The sequence below is a fragment of the Sebastes umbrosus genome, chromosome 1 (genome assembly GCF_015220745.1).
Source record: "Sebastes umbrosus isolate fSebUmb1 chromosome 1, fSebUmb1.pri, whole genome shotgun sequence".
NCBI classification, from domain to species: domain Eukaryota; kingdom Metazoa; phylum Chordata; class Actinopteri; order Perciformes; family Sebastidae; genus Sebastes; species Sebastes umbrosus.
The window spans coordinates 5299274-5318665 of NC_051269.1; the positions used below are offsets into that span (position 1 = coordinate 5299274).

The 19392-nt window shown below is 42.1% G+C and overlaps 1 protein-coding gene across 2 annotated transcripts in view; it reads right to left on the reverse strand.

The window, feature by feature from the left end:
• The window catches only part of fhit (fragile histidine triad diadenosine triphosphatase), a 350019-nt gene that overhangs the window by 55083 nt on the left and 275544 nt on the right, over positions 1-19392 (reverse strand). For both annotated transcript variants that reach the window (XM_037774213.1, XM_037774208.1), the window contains exon 7: positions 6859-6927. In XM_037774213.1, coding sequence (XP_037630141.1) covers positions 6859-6927 — 69 coding nt within the window. The remainder of the gene's footprint in view (positions 1-6858; positions 6928-19392) is intronic.

A 19392-nucleotide genomic window follows, 5' to 3' on the forward strand; every position in this document is an offset into this window, starting at 1 on the left:
ACAGTGTTTAGCTGCCGACTCTATTCTCTATCACAGAGCTGCTGTCAGCCCGCCGGATCGACCGTTGGCGAAGCAGCGCTGGCCTCCCGCGCTGCTTCGCCTCATCTCAATGAAATGACAATACAACTGCACTCCCGAGCCCCATCCCTTCTCTTTACAGCAATAAACAGCCCGTTGAGTGTGGCTTCACCGCTACGCACTATCTGCATCTGATAGAGCACTGGACCTGGCAGTGGGGGCGGAGGTAATAAATTGCTTTTTTACCTGTCTTACTGTGAGGAATTGTTTTCTGAAATCTGTTATTGCACTTTTATTCAACTATATTGTTTACTTCATTGCACTGTAATTCAGAACCACTGCTATTATGTGCACTTACTATAAGTGACTTCCTGAAAGTTGCTTGAAAAGACCCATACTGTATTCAGTTTGCATTTTTCAGAACTGTACTTTAGTAAGAACAGTGGGGCCCAAACAGTGGTGATACATTAGCAACCACTGGCTATATTGCCGAAATAGTGTTCTTGTACTTGGAGGGCAGAACAAAAGGCCTTTATGCGAAACAGGATTATATTAGAAGCATCTTTCTTTTCTGATGTGTTCCTGTTTTAATTTGATATCGACGCTGCTTTGTTGTTCATGCAAACTCAACACTTCCTCCATATTTACTCGTCTTGATGAACTCATTTCCATAGCACTATTAAATAGCGACAGAGTAAAGTAAATCATTTTTGGACGACTTCAAAAAGGATTGCAACTCTGGTGTGACTTCAACAGCCATCACTCATGTCCTCACTTTGACCTTTTGCGATGGAGTGACTTGCTAGTTTCCTGAAGTGTTTTTTTAAGATGATTATTTTGGTCTTTTGATTTTATTTGACAGCCAGTAGAGAGAGTCAGGAAACATTGGGAGAGAGAGAGAGAGAGAGAGAGAGAGAGAGAGAGAGAGAGAAAGGGGTATGGCATGCAACAAAGGGCTCACAACCAGGAATCAAATAGTGGACATTTCAGTTATGTGGCATGCACCTTAACCATTGGCGGCTGTGTCGCGTGGCTGCGTCGCGTGACGGCTGCGTGATTGTCGCGTCGGGTGTTCACACCAGCTGTGTTTCTGCTGCTGTCAGCCCTTTCTTTCTACATAGAGTTTGCCTTTCATAATGGCCATTTCATTTCATTATAAATATCATTTATATTTATTTTAGACAGGGAATGGTTAAGAAACGTGTGGCAATTTGTAAATAATAGTAATAATCGACAATTAAAACCCCGTACTATATTCATTCATGGAGCCGTGCAAGCCACTGCATGGTCTACAACACTTTCCTGCAAATATTTCAGAATAAAAGCCTTGTGTTAACAAATGAGGGAATTCTGTCGACAGAAAAAAATGCTTGAGGTGTTTTATTTTTAAATGAAAGCAGAAAGTGTTGATTAGAACCCAGTACTTTATTAATTCATGGAGCTCTCCAAGTCACTGCATGTTCTACGACACTGTCCTGCAAATATTTCAGAATAAAAGCCTTGTGTTAACAAATGAAGGAATTCTGTTCAAAGAAAAAAAACACTCGAGGGCTTTTATTTTGAAATGAAAGCAGGAAGTGTTGATTTAAAAGTAAGTATTTACTTTTTTTCATCTCCTTAACATTTTTTTTACAGATACAGACATGTAAACTGTAGTAATGTAGCTGATATGATGTCAATATACAGTCAATAGATCACCTTCACTGTCTGTTGTTGCTGTGAAATGCGCGCGACACACTTCAAAAATAGGCAAGACCTCAAATTTCTAGAAGAGACGCAGCTGAGACGTGTGTCTCATGCGGGCTATGTGGCTGCTCTAACCTGTTAACATGGACGCCAAAATAAAAAATAACAGGTAACACAGCAGCCACGCGCTGCTCACGTTCCCAGTGTGGACGAGGTTTTAGTCCACCGGTGCTGGCGCCCAGACAGAATGGTTTGTTTGTCAGTGCAGAACAGCAGAACGAAAGAGATGACACTTCATTATCACATTCAGATGTGTTTAACAACAACACAGGAATATGTAAAAACATTCCGCTATGATGCGACAAATAATAATTCCATATAACATACCAAAGCACACATGATTAGTTTGGTGTTAAAAAAACATGAATTTATGTTAATTTACTAACCTAACTGTTACTCTGTTTAAAATTAATACATGGCATTCAATTTGGCGAATTGCATACAAGGACCAGACTAGAAATGCACATTTTAAGACTTGGATTTGATTTGGAACTTGTTGACTCAAGATTTGTGACTTACAAAAATAATAAATGCATCCCATCAAGGCCATAACGCATATTATTAAATAATTTCCGTACTAATCAAACAATTCAGTGAGCCCTGTATGTGCTGTTAGGAATCATCTTGATTCATTAAGTTTCTCCACTCATATATTCAGCTTTTCCCTTTAATTTGTCACCCGTCCGTATATTAAAGGATAGCTTTGGTATTTTTTAACCGGGACCCGATTTTCCCATGTTTTTGTGTCTGAAACTGGTCCAGTATTGAGGGAGAGCACTGCAGACGGCAGCTGCTCTCGGGCTCCAGTATGGTTCTGTTGGGGCAAGCTGGCACCGTCATTTAGGTCCATTAAAAGTGCTTATTGTTTGCCATGGCAGGCTCAGATTGTTATTATAAGTGTCTTACATCATGGAAAGAAGAATTGTCCTTCTGAAATCTGGCGAGGTGACGTGTTGCCGGAAGACAACGATGGAATAGCGGAATACGTCCATGGTGGAAATGAGAGTGGCAGCCGGGGCAGAGTTTGTTGTGTTGGAGTACAGAAAGCGTCGCTTAGTGTTATCTTAAAGATTTCCAATGTCACAGCTGAATATATAGAGGATTTGCACAATGTGGATGTGGTCTTTGAATTCGATGGCCATCCATATTTATTTAAGCCAGAGTATAAGGATATTCAGTATTCACAATTAGACTTCTTCTTGAGCGGGAAAATAACAAACAGACCGGATCAAGTGAAAGGTAAGAAAAGCGTTTTATTTCTCTGTAAGGTCCTTTCCATAATGTTGTCATACACTTATAATAATCTGAGCCTGTCAGTGGCAACAACAAGCACTTTTAGTGGACCTTAATGACGGTGCCAGCTTGCCCCAACAGCACCATATTGCAGCCCGTGAGCAGCAGCTGTCTGCAGCGTTCTCCCTCAATACTGGAACAGTTTCAGAAATAGTTGTCCCCATTAGTCTCCCAGACACAAAAACCAAAACAGGCTCCAGGTTGAAAAAAAAAAAAAAGTTACTCCATAAGGTGATTTGGTAAACCGGTAATTTGTGGGCTTTTAAGTAAGAAAAATTGACGGTTGCCTCATGCTGCCGTTCGCAACATCACAATGCAGTGTTACCCATGTGTTTCCTCCCCCTTTTTCACGGTGTAGAGAGAAAGGCGCTTCACCTGCTCTATTGCCTCTTAAATAGTCTTTATGAGCAAATAAATGTGTTAAATCTATAAAACACTTAACAGTGGTAAGGTATGAGGGGAACAAACACCGGGCGATTATTCACTGCAAAGAAAACAGCTCAAAGAAAAATGTTCTCATTTGCCGGGTGTGACATGGAAAATATAAATGGTGGTGGTGCAGCTGCTCTCACAATAACCCTTATGATCACATGCAAATTAAAAACAAACCTATTTATATTTTGCTGCTGGGACTCCGCTGCGGAGCTGCATGTTTCATTTCTCCCCTCAGGCACAAAGAGGGAGTCTAGTGAAGTTCTTTTTATTAAACATGGTCATTGGAATATTCATATCAAACTCACCAGCCATTGATATTCATTTGCTACGTACTCTCTTGTTACAAATTCAAAATGTCACAGTGAAATTTAAAACAGCCTGAAAGGCATGTTCATTATTTTCTTATTGAGGTGTTGTGGTTCATTGGTTTGGAGATTCTGGCTCCTGGGGGCTGTAGAGCCCGCTGATATTTGTTCAAACTCATCTCTCAGATGTTTAATTAAAGTTATTAGGAGCCACAGGTGAATCAGTTCATTAGCAGTGAATTGTGTTTTCAAATTCCTGCAGTAACACACAGGAGTCCCGCTCTTGGAGAGTAGGAGAAGATAAATGGATCCACCATCCCGCTGCTGTTTATTTATTTATTCATTTATTTATGTATCTATTTATTTATATATTTATGTATTGTCTGGTAGGAGGGAAGGTGAACTAGGTCATTGCTTAGAGTGCCATCAGCCAGGAAAGGCAGCAAAGATGTCCCATCAACTTTTAAATGGCCATCAAAGAGGTTACCAATGTGCCCGTTTCATTTACAGGAATGGAGTGTGGTGCTTAAAGTTCAAGCAGGCCATTCTCAGTTCAACAAGCATTAAGCCCGGGACACCCAAGCAACGTCAGGAGCACGCAGCGGCTGCGTTACCTGTTGTTTTTTATTTTGGCGTCCGTGTTGTGTCTCTTCTAGAGATTCAAGGTCTCGCCTACTTTTGACGCGAGCCGCGCGGTTCACAGCAACAACAGACAGTGAAAGTGATCTATTGACTGTATACTGACATCATATCAGCTACATCACTACAGTTTCGATGTCTATCTGTAATAATGTTACGGAGATTAAAAAAAGTAAAAACTTATTTTTAAATCAACACTTCCTGCTTTCATTTCAAAATAAAACTCCTCAAGCGTTTTTTTTCTGTGGACAGAATTCCTTCATTTGTTAACACAAGGCTTTTATTCTGAAATATGTGCAGGAAAGTGTTGTAGAACATGCAGTGACTTGGAGAGCTCCATGAATTTATATATTACCGGGTTTTAATTGTGGATTATTACTATTATTTACAAATTAACACACGTTTCTTAACCTTTCTCTGTCAAAGATAAAATATAAATGACATTTATAATGAAATGATATGGCCATTATGAAAAGCAAACTCTATGTAGAAAGAAAGGGCTGGCAGCAGCAGTTGCAGCAGCAGAAACGCAGCAGACACGCAGCTGGTGTGAACACCCGACGCGTGAATAACGCAGCCACCATGCGATGCATTCGTCACGCAGCCGCTAAGCACTCCTGACGTTCCCAGTGTGGATGAGGCTTCAGTTCAACAAGCATTACAACTTTTAATGTAGGTGATTTTTACAGATATTTAGATATTCAGCTATGCAGATCCCATAACGGAATGGAACCATAAGCAGGAAACAGCAAACACATCTCCCGTCAAGGTACAATGGGTTTACTTGTTTTACCTTTTTATTAAACAATTGAAATGCTTTGATTGACAGGCTAAAACATTTCAGTTATAGTAGAAGTAGAGAAGAGTCATAAAGTCAGCAAACTGACTCAGTAATACTAGTAACACCTATGTAACTATTGCTAACATTACCTAAGCTACTGGTCATCATCAAGGCTGTAGCTTTACAGTAAATCCCCCGTGCACTGAACAGATCAAGAGTGCATTTTATTCAAAAGTTACACGGCCTTGCTTAAAAGCATACTGGTATTGCACAGTGTTTTAGACAAGACAACCTAAACCAAGACCGAGTCATGACTTAGACCAGAGTGTATCGAGACAGAGAGAAGACCGAGACTTGGACTCAAACCGGACCAGAGCGAGTCCCACACTACATGACACACTTACCGTAGGCACTCCTCAAATCGATCCGAAAGATCCACATTCCCATAAAAACACCCACAGAAAAACAAATGAAAATCCATCCATATATACAGTATATGTGTAAAATGTTTACAGCTAGGTTTATGCTCGCCGTACTGAAGCCGGCGTGGGGTGCGCGTGCCATAAAATTACATCATGTGACGGCGTTCGTGTGGTGCGCGAAGGCTCCGCAAGTTGTCGCGCACCTCTGAATTTTTGTAAGTACGTGTCGACTTTCATTTCAACATGGACGCCTTCGGAGGAAGACTGGCCGAACAGGTTGGGCTATACAGACATCTCTACAGCTGTTCCTTGAGAGACCACAGGGACAGTCACATGACATTAAATACTTATAAAGAAACTGGCAACACACTGGGGAAAGAAGAGGCTGTGGAAGAATATGAGAGATTGTTTTATAAAAGCTAAAAAAAGGTCTCATGGAAAGAGTGGTGACCTGAAGGGAAGCACCGAGAGACGGAAAATAATTTAGACTTGGAGGGAAGCGACAGTAATAATCACAGCAATGTTTGACTGTACGTCAGTGTTTACTACTGTTGCCAGGCAGCCTGCTTTCCTTTCCCCAACCACTCGTTGACTTTTTGCTTATCCACATATTTTGTTTCTACGCCTCCTGGCGTATCGGAGCATATTGCAGCGAACAATGCGCTGAGCATAAACGCCTTTGTGCATGCTCGTAGACCACGCCATGGCGTCTCGCACGAGTATAAACAAAGCTTAAGTGTACCGTGAGAAATGTCTTGATAAAATAATCAAAAAGCACTGCTGAGGTGAATTTTATCTGTGAACTTTCCTTTGTTGTCTATGAGCAATCACAGTAATGAAGTTAACAAATAAATCAGATAATGCACCATCAGTTTAGTGAGATCCCTGAAGTTGTGGTCTTGACCGGCCTAGAAATAAATTCTGGAGTCTTCTTTGTCTGAGACCGAGACCTTTACAAAGTGGTCTTGAGTGGTCTCCAGACTGAGACCAACCTTGTGCACTACAACACTGGTATATTTTATGTCTTTCCAAAACCTCTTCAGTGGCAAAAACATCTCCAGGACCATACAAGTCCTGACGTGGATTACTGAGAATATTATAGACAAATTTTATTCTGTTCATTTATCCTATTCTACTCGCCAAGGGTAGGTCAGATACAAATTGTCATTTAAATGAATCTGCAGGCATAAAGTAGTTAGAATGGTTAAAAAAATCTGACCTCATCGTAGACGCTGTCATTCCGTTCAAAGTCTCCGGCCTTCCTGGGCAGCACATGGACGTGGACATGCTGTAAAGCAAACAAACAAAGAGATGGCGATGGTTTAGATGTGGCGCTCCGTCTAGAGAAACAGGTACTTTTTCACCTGGGACTTGTCTGACAGGCTGATGTGACAGAGCCGGTTCCCTCAGAGAGTCTTCATTACTTCACAGTACGTCGGAGAAGCCGGAGCGGAGCGTCGCCGCCGTGCCACAAATCACAGGAGGGTGACCGTGCATTTCAACAGGCGTGCTACCTGCACACCACAGAGACTCCTTATTTCTACGCTTTTAAGGATTTAATTGACTTTTTCCGCGGCCCCCCGCTCCTAGTGTCAACCCCCCCTGCTGTCACAAACTTGGCCGTCTGTATGGTTAACTTTGATTTCCTTCTTTGCATGGATGATAATGGTAATGTCCCCTAAGAAACTGCTTTATCTGACAAAACACACACTTAGCGAAAAACACTCACTAATGCAGAAACAACAAACAGTTTTCTCCTGATACACAGTCTTCCAATACTCATCAGTACATAAAGTAAAGCCTTAACATGTGGTTATACAGCAAGTGGGTAATTAAGCTTTACTCCTATATTGAAACAGTAACAGGGTGATTAACAAAGCGAGACAAGAAAACAAGATAATATCTAAAGAAAAAATAGACACATTTTAGACAGCTGAGAGATGAGGGAAGCTAAAAGTCGCTGCTCAGAGGACCTGAGCTGACACTCTTTGCAGTGTTAAGAGGGAGCAGCAGCTATTTGATGTATGGTGGACTCTAACAGAGGAAAAAGCTTGTAAGTCAAAATGAGCCTGTCAAGAAGAACAACAGCATCAGTTGTTTCAGCAAGGGCCCTAAAACGACAAAAGTTTATGTTCGAGTGACAAAAGCTTCTATAGCGGCCGTAGTAATTGTGACGGGAGCAAAGGAGGACTAGAGGTTACGTTATATAAAGCGACAAAGTCCAAGTATGTAGGGAGGAGGTCAGGGGGGATGGGTGGGTCGACAAATCATCTGACTTTAATGCAGGAGACCGCTGTTCATTTGCTGTTTTTCATGTTTTTTTTAAGCATGATGGCAACGCTTCCTCAACATTCACAAAGTAAGCCTTGTAACTCAAACCACAAAGTTTCTGTAAACCTAACCAAGTATTTTTTGTGTCTAAACCTCACCAAACCTTAACCATAGTATTGTAACATCATAAAGCAGATATAATTTTAACAGTGTTAACAGTGATTTGAGTGGAAGGCACATTTGAATGGTGAGATCAGATCACGCAACGCTTCTATGTATCACTCTAATACAGGGGTCAGCAACCTGCGGCCCCTCTCCAATGGCTCCCTGTGGCTTTGACAAAACATTATATAGGAATGAATAACGGTTATTTTTTTACATTTTAACTTTAATTAATCATTGTTGTAAGCCGAAAGTGATTCCTACATTCTCCAACTGCAAAAATGTGTAGTCTATACACTGAATAATAAAATAAGTTTTAACATTTCAGTCAACTAAACTGTGTGTCATAGCCTACGTACGTCTACAGCCCGGCACTTGTCCTCTAATTTTGCCAATCCTCAATAGCGTTGGCTAGTCTTGAGCTTCCCTAGCTGCAATAGGTTTCCAAATCCAAAAAAAGAGAAAATTCTCGGAGGAAAATGGAGAATTAAATCGTGCATGGACAGATTTCTTTGCGTTCTGCGGCAAGAAATTAGAAAACAACAAAAAAAGTAATTGAAAGACATTTCCAGAACAAACACACTGGAAGCTCCTGCTGAAAAGATCTTCCAGCCAAATCTCCTAAAGACGATTCTTCAACGTCCTGCCTCTCGTTTGCATGTGGGTCCTCTCTGCATTAGACTTAATAGGCGGTGTTACCTTCATTATAAGGCTCAAATACGTTTCGCGGCTCAAGACAGTTTTTTTAATTTAATTTCTGGCCAAAAATGGCTGTTTTGACTGTAAAGGTTGCTGACCCCTGATGGGGGGCATGGACATAATGTATTTTGTTGTTTAAGTTGGAGGACTTCTCATCTCATCTTCAACCGCTTAGGGTTGATCGGCCCGTAGCAGGGGTCGTGTCGGGGGGCAACAGCTCCAGCAGGGTACCCAAAACTTCCCTTTCCCGAGCCATATTAACCAGCTCTGACTGGGGGATCCCGAGGCGTTCCCAGGCCAGTGTCCTCAGCTGGCTTCTTTCAACGCAAAGGAGTAGCGGCTCTACTCCGCGTCCCTCACGGATGACAGGCATTATACTAGATTGTCAGTGTATAATCTTAAATGTCCCTAGTATCTATTCTGGACTTGGCAAAACTACACCGTTATACTCTGCACACTGATAAACTTCATATAGAAATACAGCAATGAGACATTAAACACACACACACATTCAAAATAAATAAGCTGGTTTATCTTATTTATTCATTTCAATTTCTGCCCTACTTTATTGTATGAACATTGTATGGGATAGTTCTAAGCATTTGCATTCTTTCTAACAGCCAGCAGGGGGCGACTCCTCTGGTTGTATAGAAGTCTATGAGAAAATGAGCCTACTTCTCTCTTGATTTATTACCTCAGTAAACACTGCAATCATCAGTTTATGGTCTCAATCACTAGTTTCAAGTCTTCTTCAATACAGCATGATGTTCATTTAGTAAATTATGATCCCATTTAGAGTCAAATAGATCATAAAGCAGGGGATGCTTTAGGGCGTGGCTACCTTGTGATTGACAGATCGCTACCACGGCTTTGACCGGTCTGGGAGTAGTCCGTGTTTTCGTCTTAGAACTTTAACCCTTTCACAGTGTGTTTTCACTTCATCAAAATTAATTATAACATTTTTGGTTGCCTAAAAATGTCTTCAAATTCAGCATTCCATTGTACTTAGCTCCACCCTCTCACTTCTGGTTGCAAAAAAACCAAGATGGTGACGGCCAAAATAACGAACTCAAGGCTTCAAAACGGTAGTCCACAGACCAATAGGTGACGTCACGGTGACTATGTCCACTTCTTATATACAGTCTATGGTCGGGGTGCATGTCCACTCTGAACGCAGTAGAATGTTGTGCTTTGTTATATTATCTGCAATTTAGAGCTAAAAGATTAAGGTGCATCGTTGTCCCCGCAGTCTTAGTAATGATGATAACTTCCTTATATTTAGAATTATTTTCTACGGTCCCCTATCTACATTTACTCTAAAATATCTACAGATGAGCTCACAATAGATTTCTGCTCCGTACATTTACCTATCCAAGGAGACTACATTGTGGTGGATTTGTTCTTTGTTGATAATGTTGTATGCATCTCCCTTGTTTTCCTTGTTCGAGTGGTTACTTTAACCTTCAAGTGGAGCAGTGCGTCATGAGGGTAACAGTGGTATTGGTCCTGCTCTGTGCTCCAGTACATTTACATTTTCTGTCTATTAGCTACAGATGGTTCAGCGCTGTGTGTTGTGCCATAAATCCCCCTATGTAATCTGTGGCCTTGGTCCTGAGGTGTGTGTGTGTGTGTCTGTTTGTGTATCATCAAGGGCATAATAACCTAATTGTGTGGCTGTTATTCATTTTTCATTACTACACTGTGATAAACTGTGGAGGCAGGCTGAACGAATGTTTATAAATGCTACAAACAAGATAGCATGTTTGGAGGCGTCTGCTTTTTTAGTATGCATTTTCTATTTAATGAGGTCATTTACATAATGTCTGCATTATTAAATTTGCCTACCTTGAGGAAAACTTCTGAAGCAGAAAAAAATAACACATCATGGCGGGAGAGCTATTTATCACCGAGGCTTTCTAAATGAGTGCTGAGTGAATGAGGCAGTGGCCTCTGGACAGTGTGTGTGTGTGTACTGTGTGTGTGAGTGCCTGCATACCAGGAACTAGGAGGGGGGTATGAGTGTTGTGGGAAATCAGAGTGGCCTGACGCAGCAGTGTTTGTGTGCTTGTGGCAGGTTCCAGACAGTTAAATGCCCACTTGCACGGCAAGGGGGCACATTGTTCCCCAACATTGAAAAGAAAATTACGCAATTGTACAACCTGTTGTAGTTTTGACCAACATCACAGTGGCCGGGAGATCTCCAAGCATTGCAGCATAAAGGAAAACTCCGGTGGCCTTCTATATTTTTCTAATAAATCTCATGTGCAGACCAAAACCAACAAGGAATTTATCTACAAACTAGAAGTGCACTCTAAGAAAAAAATCCTTAGAAAAACAGATAATGTCCTGGCAAAAAATTACCAGGAAATTTTCCGTTAAATTTACGGAACCCTCGACCTGTGATGGCCTCTATCCCTCTTTCCCTCTCTGACACTTTTCCTGCTAGTAGTGGATGTTCTTGTTCCCACAATGCAATGCATTTAAAAATACGGGGAGAATACATGTGAAAAATTGATACAGAAAATTCCTTCATATTCACACGGTACAGTTGCTTGTAGTTTTACGGACTTTTCTTAGAGTGTGTGTATCTCTGTCTGATATCTCTCCTCACTCTGTGCCATAGAGTTCCTTTAGAGCTGAAGTAGCGAGATTGGAGCAAATATGATTAAAAAAAGGTTATATTTATAAAACGGTCACTATATCGTGACAGTAGTACATGAAACAGGTAACCTGAAAAAAATCATGTGCCTCTGTGTCCTCCGGTGCTCCTAACGGCATCTGCAAGATTTCACAGAACGGAGGAAAACAAGCAGTAAGAGCTGATCTGAGGTCTGCTGTCCAGCTGCTGTCTATGAGAGCCGGCTGTCAATCACTCATGAACTCCGACCAAGCGGTCAAACTAGGCAGCGCTGATCAAATATGAATCAATATTCTGTTACGTTAATGCCTATTTATTGCATCAAATGTTTTCAGAATCATCTTGTAGTGCACGGTTTAGCTGTAAAATGAGAAAGTTTGTGACGCGGCCGCCATCTTGAAATCTGGTGAAGGAACGCCAAGTTCCGGTCACATGACCGGAGCACAGCCAATAGGAACGCTCTCTCAATGAAATGACTTGTGATCAAAGTCTCCCAGAACACTTGAATTACAATATGCTGAAAGGTTATTATGGAATTTTTGCCCAATGATGGCAAAAATATATAATGTCTACTGCCATTTTAAACACATCAAGGAGCCACACTGTTGCACTTGGTGACATGTCCCTTCATTACAATGACACACACTGTAGTTTACTTTAACTCAATCCCACATACATTCCTCCTGTTCGAGTAACAAAACCCGCAGTTTCCAGCTGTTTTAGTAAATCACTAAGCCTGTGCATTTGTGAAAGATTGACATCTTCAGTAGGAACCACTGCTGGGCTTGAAGCTGAGAGCCACAGACAGGGTAGGGAAGTCAGAAAGCACTGAGAGATGAACTAACAAACTGAACTGTTGGTTTTGATGTTTTTTTTTAAGATTTGTTTCTTTCATGAATGCTACACTTCCATTTTTATTCAGATATAATCTTTATAGGTGACTTCAGAACATGCATGATTGATATGATAATGAAAAGCCGAATATTGCATAACTATATTTCTATCCGATTAGTGTATTTCTCATCAACGCCCATTTGTAACGTGTCTAGATCTAGGTTCTAATCGATCTAGATTTATGATTAATCTTTGATTTTACAGTCTTTATAAACACAACTAGAACAAAAGAAAGAAAAAGTTGTGCTTTTCAACATCCGAGTGGAAGGAAGAAGCATGTATTTCCTTCACTTCATCTGTGCCCTAAAGCAAGGCATTAAAACAAACCCCTGAGCGGGGTTTTCCAGGACACTAACAGTGCTGAATGTGTGTAGCGTACTGTATATCTGAGAGGCACACCTGTGGTGAGACAAAGCTCTACCTCCCCCCCACCGGCGCCAGCTCTCTCTCCACCAGAACAGCTGCTGTAAATAACAACATGTTCTCTGCTGATAAATAGAAGCATTAACTTCCTTTCCAGACAAATAAATGTTCATTGTGAGTGATATTACGCAAGTCTTGAAGGGTTTCACTTCAAAACTGCTGGAAGTCCATTTTGGAACAATTGTGTTACCAAATTATTTATCAGCCAATATTAGAAAAACATCTTGTCCTTGATTAAAAAAAAGAAAGGAAAGAAAGCATTTTATGACAAAAGTATTTAGGATGAGTCACTACTTCAATCTTTAAAAACACTTCCCTCAATTCCTAAAAAATTGCCTCCCAAATGAAGTGAACAAAAACATCAAAGAATGTACTTTCAAGTTCAGTTTCGTTATTAACATTTTGTCATTTTATGTCAAATTTGAATGAGTTTCTTTTATCTACTGTCCTAAATACATGGGGTCTGGTAAATGTTTTCTGAGACAAATCTGGTTTCTCACAGAAATAATAATTTCAAATGTTTTTTGAATAAACATTGAATAACTAGTTGATTAATATGAGTACATTAACATGAGGGCAGTAAAGGTGAGTGGGGAACCAAGAAAAGACTACAAAAAACGCTGACCACAAAATATGTGTTCACAGAATTTATCAGGTGCCCAAAGACTACGCAGCAGTTTATACTATATTATACTATACTATACTACTGTACTATATACTAAACTACTTTAATATGTTGTAAACCACGAGACAGGAATTCACGACTCTCTAAAATTTCCACGGCAATAATTATTTCATCATTTGGACTTAGGTTCAGTCAATTCTGAGATAGAAAGTACAATGAATATGTTCACGTTATAAAATAATATACCAGGAATGTGTGCTTGCACATATTTGATTGGTCAACGCAATGTAATGGGAGATGACATTGCATTCGGTTGAAAGTAGATGACCCCGTATTTTTTTTGCTAGAGCCCCTGCGTTGGCAATACTGTTTCGTCAATGCAGTGGTCTTATTGGAATGAATGAAACTGCATATTTTAATGCAGTTCTACAGTCGGTCCAATGAGGCCACAAACCTTGTTAGCGGCCTTTTGAGTCTGCAACCAAAGAGTGGCACGGTAGGAATGGGAGACTGACCTCTGAACAAGAACGACAGCATTTGTTGTTTATTCAAATGGGGGATACAACCTATGTTCATGTTAACCTGAATAGGACCTCTTGTGGTCATTTCAATTATGACTCTCATCTCTCAAAAAAACAAAGAACTTGTGATAAGTGCGCAAAAGGTTAGGGTGGATGGACAGTTCAACATGTTTCACTTTGATAGACCGCAGTTTGTTTCCTCTTTTCTATCAACAATCAACGTTGGTTTCTTTTAACCATGACCAAGGTCGTTTCCTCGCCTTAACCGAGCAGTTTAGTGCCAAACTTAACCAAACCTTAAGTATGTTCATAAAAATGCTCATTCTAATCATTTTTGCAACGACCAGATGTAACGGTACCAACAAACGATGTAGTCCTGCCAATAGGTGTCAATTCAGAAAATACCCCTTTGCATCATAAAGCAATGACCGATGACACATTTTGTCATTTAGTCTAGAGGACTACAATCAAATATGTTCATCCCCCGGGGAGCATGATTGGGTGCAGAAATTGTCACATCCATCCGCCGTGAAAGTTGTTTGCTTTCATGGACCAATGAATTTGTCACTAGGTGCCTGCAGTGCTAGCAATGGGAAAACCAGAACGTAAAACACATCAGTCATTTTAACGAAACTCTTCTCTGTCCTGGAGCAGCGTTACTTAGCAGCTTTCCTCAGACGCTTTATGCCCTTGACTCTGAGTCACGGTGTCTTTCGTCTCCATTGGTGTTGCCTGATTACACGCTGCAGATGTTGAGGTTATCGTTCGCTGTTAGTTCCTTTGTACTGTCCTTCAGTCGGGCACTGGGTGAGCACCTCCCCAGGCTGCATGTCCCCTCGATAATTAGTCAATCATCCACTGCTTGAAGATTATGTGCACTCAAACAGAACGTCCTTCACGCAAAGCTGCGTGCTCACCGCCCAATCAACTGTGCTGATAGATAGAGGTGTCTTAGGAAGTCTGCATATTTGCTTAATGCGTGCACAAGATACCTGCATAAAGCTGCGGTGCACAGAGAAGTTTTTCTTTCCAAATAATCAAACCAGATGTCTCTTAATTAATCTGTAACTGCAGAAACAGACCGGGAAAATAGCTGCCGTATCAATATGAGAGACTTAGGTGTTATCTAGTTTGACAGGCAGACAAATGGACTTTGTCATAAACAGATGTGGTCCCCCATTAATGGAATGGGGGAAAAGAAGAAGGTCTGCTAGATCAAAGCAGAGAGCCTTAATTAGCTACATGGAGAGATTCTTCCCACAATGCCCTGCTTTCACAGGCCCACTTCACCTGAAAGCTAAGTGAATTTCTTCAGTAAATCGCATGAGAATCTCCTCCATCTTGTTCTAGACAAGTTCCAGTTTCACTGGTCTTTTTTGGTAATTGTCCTTTTCAATTATGTTGGGAAATGAATCAGGATTAATCATCTGCATTCAACAGATGCTTCTCCATCGCAGGAAGAGGAGGACCTCAGGCTGGTTTCATCACTCAAGATACAATAGAGATTACACATAGTGGATATATGTTTGATGTTAAACTCTCCTCATATTGACTGAACAACGGTGATCCTCGACAGCAACATATTTTACTAAAGCTGAGGAAAATGTGAAGTTATTGAACCTATAAATGTTGAATGAATAGTGAAGTTTTTTTATGGGAACTATTGTCCAACACAGTCGAGGACTCAAAACCAAAGAAATACCAGGATTTTTGAAGAAATGGAATGATTAGTGAGATGTTACTCGACTTGTCATTACTAAACAGGCAGAGAAAATGTCATTGTTTGTAGTTTTACCAATACGTCCTCCATCCTAAACGACAGTCAATGCCTTTCAAAATGCATGTGATGGTTATAAAATGATTCATATGAACATTTTCCAATCTGCCACGTCTATATTAAGGTCAGGTTTGACAACTCAATTCTTGGTCAAGGTTAAGGAGAGATTGTGGTCATGGTTAAAAGAAACCAACACTGGGATGTGATGGATCTGAACAGGGGTTTCCAATAGCTATGCACCGTTGCCACTTTTTACATTTGGATACTCGCTGATACCGAGTACCGATACGAGTACTTCTCTGTGCCAAAAGACCCTCGTTAACAGCCAGCTGGAGGGTGTGAGCGACACACGGCAGGCAGGGGAGTCCCGCATACGAGGCGGTGCGCCGCGACTGGCTCTAGGTCGGCTTGGAAAGGCTCGGGGCAAAAGGTGGCTCGCGGTCGCAGCTTTACAGCGCTCCCCGCCCGGACCTAGAGCCGGGGGCGGCCCCCTGTTCCCGGTGTGACTGTCGACCTGGGCGGACTGTCCTCAGTGCGCCCCAACCGCGTCGTGCCGCCAGATCAGAGCTCGGCCCACGTTAAAGGCACCAGGGGTCTGCTGCGATGTCGGCAACCCACCCAACCCATCCTGAAACACGGACCAAGGAGTCTAACACACGCGCGAGTCAGAGGGTGTAAGCAAAACCGCATTGCGCAATGACAGTGAGGGCCGGTGCGCGCTGGCTAAGGTGGGATCCCAGCCCAGCGGGGTCGGGTGCACCACCGTAAAGTGGTATCGGTGCCGTTGTATCAGAGCCGTTTTGCGAGTACGAGTACGAGTACATGAGCACGGTATCGGACCCGATACTGGTATCGGTATCGGTGCATCCCTAGTTTCCAATGCTTTGGAAAGTGGTGTGCACATTTTACGGAATATGAAAAATACCCATCTTTATGAGTTATTCTGAGTCGTATACATGAACATGAACTTTGAAGGGGGAAGAAGAGATCGTCCCCCCCAAGATAAACCACAGCATCAGTCGTTTCGTTAAATGCCCAAAACATATGTTTCATTCAAGTGACAAAGCCCTCGAGCTGCTGATGGAATTGTGACTCTTATCTCTTGGGGATGAAGAACAAAGGCGGGTTTGGGTGGATGAATGGGTCTTTAAATGGTTCTAGTCCTCTGACAACTCAAAGCGCTTCACGCTACATGTCAGCATTCACATTTTCATACACTGATGGCAGAGGCTGCCATGCAAAGTGCCAACCTGCCCATCAGGATCTAAACATTCATTCACACATCAATTACACAGCCTTCGGGAGCTTTTGTGATTCAGTATCTTGCTTAAGGACACTTCGACATGTGGACTGGAGGAGCCGGGGATCGAACCACCGATGTTCCGATTGGTGGACGACGCGCTCTACCTCTGAGCCACAGCCGCCCCGACTTTAGCACGGGAGATCGCTGATTGTTACTCATTTCCTGCCGACAGTCAATGTTGGTTTCTTTTAACCAAGACTATATGGTTGCTCCATAAACTTAACCAAGTGTTTATTACTGTAACCATGACAACAAAGGTACCCAAGGTCTTCAACCCTAACCTGAAAGTGTCTCAGGTGTCTTTATTATTTGCATTGCATTTGTATTGAAATATGCAAAGCCTGCAGGCATCATTGTGAGCCGGAATTATTCCTAAAAGTGTATTCATATTTTGTGCAAACAAATGTGTCACCGAATTACTTTATTTGGCAACTCAAATTAATAATTTGGGTGCATGAATTAATCAGAGTAAAACTGTATGAAACCCAATCAGCTCATGTAGATAGTCTATGGCCTGACAAACTGTTTATTTTGCTTTATATTAGCAGCATATGTGGACCACAAAAGCAGCCAAAGCTGGACTGCAAAGAGTAAACCAGGAGTGCTGAAAGAATTTCCAATTCAGCATCAAATCTGTGTGACAAAGAGTACTTTGCCTGCTGGTTGGTTGTGTTGCGTCAGCCCTCGAACACACTCACCAACACAGGCACAAACATTTCATTTTATTTTTATTTGTTTTTGCTCATGGTTCATGCACAAGAAAAGAGTGATTCACAATCAAATCACAACTCTATTTACACATTCACTACATAACCCTCAGGATTTCCTGAGTACACGTGTACAGTACAACCAGGAAGCTCCTAAATATCTGCACACCTGAATAACACAATAACAAGCCCGCAAACACCAACCACATAATTTGATTTTCATTACTCATGAAATACACACTAAAACATCTCCGCCTACCTTTCTGTTTCTTTTCCATCTCCCTAAATAGATTGTAATGGAGCTTGATTTAATGATGTACTCCGGGGAAGAAGCTGTAGACAGAGACGGACTTTGAAATATCTCCAAGAAACAAGTCTGCTGTGATTTACTGACCTCACTTGTTGTTCACTGAAAAATAAGACAACACAGATTTTCTATACATGTGCTGTAAATTGAATCTGGCTTGTTAGAATTCCAAGGCAGCTCTAACAATCTGTAATTAATTTATAATCATAGACACAAACACATATTTATATATATATTTATATACATATACACCGATCAGCCATAACATTATGACCACCTACCTGATATTGAGTAGGTCCCCCTTTTGCCGCCAAACCAGCCTTGACCCGTCGAGGTATGAACTCCACTAGACCTCTGAAGGTCTGCTGTGGTATCTGGCACCAAGCCGTCAGTAGCAGATCCTTTAAGTCCTGTATAAGTTGCGAGGTGGGGCCTCCGTGGATCCGACTTGTTTGTCCAGCACATCCCACAGATGCTCCATTGGATTGAGATGTGGAGAATTTTGGAGGTCGAGTCAACACCTCGAACGCGTTGCCATCCACATGATGTAAAAGAAAACGTGATTCATCAGACCGGGCCACCTTCTTCCATTGCTCCGTGGTCCAGTTCTGATGCCCATTGTAGGCGCTTTTGCGGTGGACACGGGTCGGCACGGGCAACCTGACCGGTCTGCGGCTACGCAGCCCCATACGCAACAAACTGCGATGCACTGTGTGTTCTGACACCTTTCTATCGGAACCAGCATTAAGTTTTTCAGCAGTTTGAGCTCCAGTGGCTCTTCTGTTGGATCGGACAACACGGGCCAGCCTTTGCTCCTTACGTACATCAATGAGCCTCGGGTCTAACCCTGTCGCCGGTTCACCGGTTTTCCTTCCTTGGACCACTTTTGGTAGGTCCTGACCACTGCAGACCGGGAACATCCCACAAGAGCTGCAGTTCTGGAGATGCTCTGACCCAGTCGTCTAGCCGTCACAATTTGGCCCTTGTCAAAGTCGCATCTCGTCACATCCTTACGCTGGCCCATTTTTTCTGCTTCCAACAAGTTCAGCAGTCTTATGGCCTGTGGGATGAAGCTGTCCCTGAGCGTGGTTGTGTGAGACAAGATGCTGTGGTATCCGGGGGTGGTTAGGGTCTGTAATAATCCTGTTGGTCTTCTTCCTCCACCTCTGGGTGTAGAAATCCTCCATGGATGGCAGCTCCATCCTGGTGATGTGCCGCGCACTTTCCACCACCCTCTGTAGAGCCCTACGGTTGAGGGCGATACAACTGCCATACCAGGCGGTGATGCAGCCGGTCAGGATACTCTCGATGGTACACCTGTAGAAGTTGAGGCGCCGCTGTCTTGCAGTCTTGTTTATGGTGTCTATGTGATGAGTCCAGGTCGGGTCCTCACTGATGTGAACCCAGAGGAACCTGAACCTGCTTA